This window comes from Arachis stenosperma, chromosome 3 (genome assembly GCF_014773155.1).
Source record: "Arachis stenosperma cultivar V10309 chromosome 3, arast.V10309.gnm1.PFL2, whole genome shotgun sequence".
NCBI classification, from domain to species: Eukaryota; Viridiplantae; Streptophyta; class Magnoliopsida; order Fabales; family Fabaceae; genus Arachis; species Arachis stenosperma.
The window spans coordinates 23,548,158-23,554,761 of record NC_080379.1 but is presented as its reverse complement, the minus strand read 5'-3'; the positions used below and the strand labels follow the sequence as shown (position 1 = coordinate 23,554,761).

Here is a 6,604-nt window from a genome sequence, read left to right as displayed (position 1 = left end):
CCAGAAACTCAGTAGGTTCTTCCTCTGGAAGACCGGAATACTGGCAATTTTGCTGCACTATGATAATGAGTTGAGGGTTTAGCTCAAAGCTGCTTGCTTTGATGGGAGGTACACAGATGCTACTCCATATGCAGCTGTACTGGGGTTGGCATAGGACCCCAGAGTCCTTCTGGACTGATTAATTCCACTTAAGTCCATAATAGACAAAAGGGAAATGAGAATAATTGCAAAGAGATGAATTTTGTTTATTTTTATTATTATTATTTTTTTTGAAATAACCGAAAAATTAAAATAAAATAAAATAAAACAAAAGGAAAATAAAATAAAATTCGAAAATTAAGAATAGAATAAGATCAAAGCAAATTGGGAACTGAATCAATTAGTAAAGAAAAAGATTTTGAAAACAGCAATTAAGAAGATATGATTGAAAAATTTTTTGAAAAAGATTTGATTCTTAAAAAGAGGAAAGAGAAAAACACAAAAAGACACCAAACTTAAAATTTTAGAAAATCAAACACTAATTTTTTTCGAAAATTTTAAAGGAAAAACACAAAGAGGACACCAAACTTAGAACTTTTATGAATCAAAAAGGGCTAAGAACATGCAAGAACGAAAATTTTAAAAGGAAAACAAACGCATGCAATTGACACCAAACTTAGAATATGAAACTAGACTCAACTAAAAAGACTCTAAACCAACAAAAATAAAAAAAATCCTAATCTAAGCAACAAAATAAACCGTCAGTTGTCCAAACTCGAACAATCCCCGGCAACGGCGCCAAAAACTTGGTGCACGAAATTGCAATAACACTTTTGCAATCCCGCACAACTACCAGCAAGTGCACTGGGTCGTCCAAGTAATACCTTGCGTGAGCAAGGGTCGATCCCACGGAGATTGTCGGCTTGAAGCAAGCTATGGTATTTTGTAAATCTTAGTCAGGATATCAGAAATTATCAGGATTGATTGTAAAAAGCAAAAGAACATGTAATGGTTACTTGTACTGCAGTAATGGAGAATGGGTTGAGGTTTGGAGATGCTCCATCTTCTGAATCTCTGCTTTCCTACTGTCTTCTTCATCAAACACGCATGTCTCCTTCCATGGCAAGCTCGTGTAGGGTCTCACTGTTGTCAGCAGCTACCTCCCATCCGCGCAGTGAAAGCTAATGCAAAGCACTCTGTCACAGTGCCGCCAATCACCGGTTTGGTTCCCTCCCCTACCGGAATAGAATCACTCTTTTGCGTCTGTCACTAACGCCCAGTAGGTTACAGGTTTGAAGCACATCACAGTCATTCAATCATTGAATCCTACTCAGAATACCACAGACAAGGTTTAGACCTTCCGGATTCTCTTGAATGCTGCCATCAGGTCCTGCCTATACCACGAAGATTCCGATTAAAGAACCCAAGAGATAACTACTCAATCTAAGATAGAACAGAGGTGGTTGTCAGGCATATGTTCATAGTTGAGAATGATGATGATTGTCACGGATCATCACATTCATCCGGATTAAGAACAAGTGTTATCTTAGAACGGAAGCAAGCATGATTGAATAAGAAACAGTAGTAATTGCATTAATCCATCAAGACACAGCAGAGCTCCTCACCCCCAACCATGGGGTTTAGAGGCTCATACTGTGGAAAGAACGTGTATGAAATGTTATGAGGTCATCCGGTTCTGATTACAATGTCAAAAGGTCCTATAAGTAGTAAACTAGTATCCTAAGGTTTACAGAAATGAGTAAATGACAGAAAAATCCACTTCGAGTGCAGGGAGGTCAGAATCCAACAGCATCTGCAGTCCTTTTCAGTCTCTGGATCAGATTTTTGCTCAGGACCCTCAATTTCAGTCAGAAAATACCTGAAATCACAGAAAAACACACAAACTCATAGTAAAGTCCAGAAAAGTGAATTTTAATTAAAAACTAATAAAAATATACTAAAAACTAACTAAAAGATACTAAAAACATACTAAAAACAATGCCAAAAAGCATACAAATTATCCGCTCATCAGTAGGATTCATGAATCGTTATATGATCTTGACCCTACTTGTGCATGTATGACTTGGAGGATTGATTTATTTTTAACCAAGTAGGTACAACCATTTTGCATCTAGTTGCATTCATGTAGATAGGATGCATATAGATAGGTTACATTGAATAAATGTTGATGCCCTTTGCTTTCTCTTGGCTTAAGCATGAGGACATGCTTGGTTTAAGTGTGGGGAGGTTGATAAACCCCATTTGTAGGGCTTATCTTATGCTTGATTTAGGGGATTTTATAACCCTTTACCCACATTTATGCAATGAAATAGCATGGTTTTGTATATTCTCCTTTAATTGTGCTTAAGAGTGAAAACATGCTTTTTAGGTCTTAAAATAAATAAATTTAATTCACCTTGATTCCTTTAGATGCCTTGATATGTTTGTTAAGTGATTTAAGGTTTAGGAGGCAAAGATTGGATCAAGGGAATGAAGAAAGAAGCATGAAAAGTTGGAGAACTCATGAAGAAATGAAAGAACCGGAAAGCTGTCAAGCCGACCTCTTTGCACTTAAACGACCATAACTTGAGCTACAGAGGTCCAAATGATGCGGTTCTAGTTGGGTTAGAAAGCTAACATCCGGGGCTTCGAAACGATATAAGATTTGCCATAGTTGCATCGCGCATAGGGGCGCGCACGCGCACGGTACGCGGACGCGCCGATGGTGGCACATGACCCACTTAATGCAACATGTGGCCAGCGATTTTAGAAGCCTTGTGGGCCCAATCCAACTCATTTCTGATGCTATTTAAGCCAAGGATTGAAGAGGAATCAACTAACTTTTAACCATTAGTTTAGTTTAGTAGTTAGAGTTAGTTTCTAGAGAGAGAAGCTCTCTCTTCTCTCTAGAATTAGGATTAGGATTAGGTTTGGTTCTTAGATCTAGATTTTAATCTTTGCTTTCTTCTACTTCTACATCTCAATTCCTTGTAGTTACATTCATTCTTCTTCCACTCTTTTGTTGTAATTTCCTTTATGTTGTTCTTATATTTTGTTGTAGATCTAGTATTGTTCCTTCTACATTCTTCCAATTCAATAAGAGGTAATTCATACTAAATGTGTCTTCTTTGCTTTTCTATTGTTAATCTCTTGTTTTTGTAGTTGTAGATTCCTTTAATTCTTGCATTTAATAATGATTACTTATATTGCACTTTATGTGTTTGTTGAAATGTCTCTTTTAGTTTTAGTGTAGATTTTGTTCCTCTTGGCCTAGGTAGAGTAATTAGTGACACTTGAGTTATCTAATTCCTTTGTTGATTGATAATTGGAGAGATTGCTAATTGGTTTGGAGTGCATTAAAGCTAGTCTTTCCTTGGGAGTTGGCTAGGACTTGTGGCTCAAGTCAATTCATCCACTTGACTTTCCTTTCTTTAGTAAGGGTTAACTAAGTGGTAGCAATGAACAATTATCATCACAATTGAGAAGGATAACTAGGATAAGACTTCTAGTTCTCATATCTTGCCAAGAGCTTTGTTAGTTGTTAATTTATTTTCTTTGCCATTTATATTTCTTGTCCAAAAGCTTAAAAACCCCAAATATAATTCACAACCAATAACAAGACACTTCATTACAATTCCTAGGGAGAACGACCCGAGGTCCAATACTTCGGTTTATAAATTTAGGGGTTTGTTTTAGTGACAAACAACTTTTTGTATGAAAGGATTAGTGATTGGTTTAGAAACTATACTTGCAACAAGAATTCATTTGTGAATTCTAAACCGTCAAAAATCCAATCATCATTTACACATGAAGGTTTTCTAAGGTTGGTTAAGGAGGAATGGATAGAGTTAGGAGAGGTACAATTCATGGATAAACTGAAGGCTTTGTCTGTTCCGCTGAGAAGATGGCATAGAGACAAGTTTGGTGACATGGACAACAAAATCATGAAATTTGAGGAAGAGATTAAGAAGATAGATGATATGGTGGGTGATGGGGAGTATGATGGAAGGGTGGAAGTAAGAAGGGGGGCATTAGTGGCATGTTGTGAGAAATAATATGTGAGGAAAGAATTACATTGGAAATAGATGTCGAGGTCTAGGCACGCAAGGGATATGGATAATAATACGAGATACTTTCATAATTTAGCTTCTGCGAGAAGGAGGAATAATAAGATCGATGCTCTGGTTATTAACGGAAGATTGATAAGGAATCAAGCTAGGATTAAGGAGTTGTATCACCAAGAGAAGTCTCCTAAGGTGGGTTTCAGAGATGGTTTGGTAAAAATGATCAGTGAGGAAGTTGCATTGGCTTTGAGAGGTTACCGACACCCGAGGATGTTAGAGAGGCAGTTTGGGATTGTGAATCATCCAAGGCGCCAGGTAGTGATGGCTACAACATGAACTTTATTAAAAAGTGTTGGGATGAAATTGGTGCTGATTTCACTGCAGCGGTTCTGGGTTTCTTCCAATCTTCCAGGTTACCAGCAGATGCTAATGTCACTTGGGTGGCGTTGGCCCCCAAGTTTACTGGGGTTAAGAAAATCAAAGACCTTCATCCAATTAGCATGGTGGGGTGTGTGTATAAGGTAATTTCGAAGATGCTGGTTAGGAGAATGCGAGCAATCATGCCAGGATTAGTAGGTGAGATATAGAGTGCCTTTGTCAAGGGTCGGAAGATACATGACGGGGCCCTTATTGTGTGTGAAACGGTCCAGTGGATCAAACTGAAGAAGAAGCAAGCAGCAATAATAAAGCTAGACTTCCAGAAAGCATATGATAGAGTCAAGTGGAGTTTTGTCGATATTGTCCTGCAAAAGATGGGGTTTGGTCGAAGATGGAGGGGTTGGGTTATGGAATGCGTCAGTACGTACTTTATGTCAGTATTGATAAACGGCTCACCTTCTAAGCCGTTCAAAATGGAAAGGGGCTTATGACAAGGTGATCCCCTGTCTCCATTCTTATTTGTTCTTGTGGTGGATGTCCTACATAGGATGATTGGAGAGGCTGTTAGAAATGGTCGCATATCTCCTCTGTTGGTTGGAAGAGATCATATCGAGTTGTCTCATCTTCCGTTTACAGATGATATTATACTGTTCTGCCCATCTGAGGAAGAGACCATCAAGAATTACAGGAGGCTACTTCATTTCTTTGAGCTGATGTCAGGTTTAAGCATCAATTTTGACAAATCTAGCTTGATTTCTATTAACTGTGAAGAGCAATTGGTACAACGGATGTGTAGTGTGCTGGGCTGTAAAGCAGCTACTCTTCCAGTCAAATATCTGGGTATTTCGCTAGAAGCAAATCCGAGGCTGGTAAAGACTTGGAAGCCAATAATAGACAAAGTAGAGGATAAACTTAGTCTTCGAAAAGCCAAGGCTCTCAATAAGGCCGGTAAGTTGGTTTTCATCAAATCTGTGTTGAATAACCTTCTGGTTTACTATTTAAGCTTGTATAAGATGCCTAAAGGTGTTGCAGAGAAACTGATCTCTTTGCAGAGAAGATTCTTATGGAGTAAGGAGGATGGGAGGAACGGTTTGGCTCTGGTTAAGTGGGAAGTAGTGCAGGCTCCTAAAAAAATTAGGCGGTTTAGGAGTTGGGGATGCTATGATATGCAATACAGCTCTTCTGTTTAAGTGGTGGTGGCGCTTTTCTAAGGAGGAATGTCCATTGTGAAAAAAGGTGGTATGCTCATGTAATAACCTGAATCCAAATGAGCTTCTGTCCAGCCAAGACTTGCCTATTAGGGAGATCCATGGAAGGATATTTGTCAACTACAGTGCATGGATCAACAAGTTAGACAGAAGTTAATCACCGGGTTGTTTATGGAGGTCGGCAATGGGAGATGTACGAGATTCTGGGAGGACATCTGACTTGTTGGAGGCTCTTTGAAAGATCATTTTCCAAGACTATTCTCGGTTTCAAACCAAAGGGTATCAGTGATAGGGAATTGTGGGTTTTGGGATGGGTTTGAGTGGAATTGGAACTTCCTATGGAGGCGAGATATATTCCAATGGGAGTTGGATATGATGAACCAGCTATACGATATGTTAAGGATGGTTAAACTTGCATATGGTAAAGAGGATAAAGTGGTTTGGAAATATGATAATCAAGGTAATTTTTCAACTAACTCCTTTGTGCAAGTGCTGCAAGCGGAATTGGCCTCAAAGGATGTAACAAGCTACAACTTCACTAGGTCTATTTGAAAAGGGCTAGTGCCTCCAAGAGTGGAGTTGTTTGTCTGATTTATTTTGTCTGGCAGGATCAACACTAAGAAGAGATTGGGACAATTTGGAATCATCAACCAACAAGATAAATTTTGTGCTTTATGTAATAAAGGTGTTGAAAATGGTCACCACTTATTTCTTGTCTGTGATTTTTCTTGGCAGGTTTTGTAATACCCGGTTTAACCGAAATTGGTTAAATAATAAGTTAAATAGGAGCGAATATGGTTGGAAGATTTGGCAATTGGAATTTGATGATTTAAATATGAAATTTGGATTCAGTGAGTTTTTCCGAGTCGGAAGACATAGTTTTCTGCGTAAAAGCGCGCAGTGGAATTTTGACCGGCAGTACTAGCTGAGACCTGTCTGGTACTGCAGCTGAGAAAATTGATTATGAGTAAATAA

General features: G+C 38.5%; 1 protein-coding gene across 1 annotated transcript; it reads left to right on the top strand.

The window, feature by feature from the left end:
• The first annotated feature begins 4,375 nt into the window (after positions 1 to 4,375).
• Positions 4,376 to 5,611, top strand: LOC130965688 (uncharacterized). Its single transcript, XM_057890445.1, has 3 exons — positions 4,376 to 4,564; positions 4,694 to 4,854; positions 4,969 to 5,611. Exons 1-3 carry the CDS (start codon positions 4,376 to 4,378, stop codon positions 5,609 to 5,611), a joined length of 993 nt encoding a protein of 330 aa, XP_057746428.1.
• The last annotated feature ends 993 nt before the right edge of the window (positions 5,612 to 6,604 follow it).

What these genes read in the sequence shown, in the direction of transcription:
- LOC130965688 (XM_057890445.1), top strand. Translation starts at nt 4,376, where the DNA reads ATGAACTTTATTAAAAAGTGTTGGGATGAAATTGGTGCTGATTTCACT. An exon ending in TGGTGGGGTGTGTGTATAAG is followed by an intron (nt 4,565 to 4,693) that starts GTAATTTCGAAG and finishes GAAACGGTCCAG; the next exon opens with TGGATCAAACTGAAGAAGAA. An exon ending in TGCGTCAGTACGTACTTTAT is followed by an intron (nt 4,855 to 4,968) that starts GTCAGTATTGAT and finishes TGTCCTACATAG; the next exon opens with GATGATTGGAGAGGCTGTTA.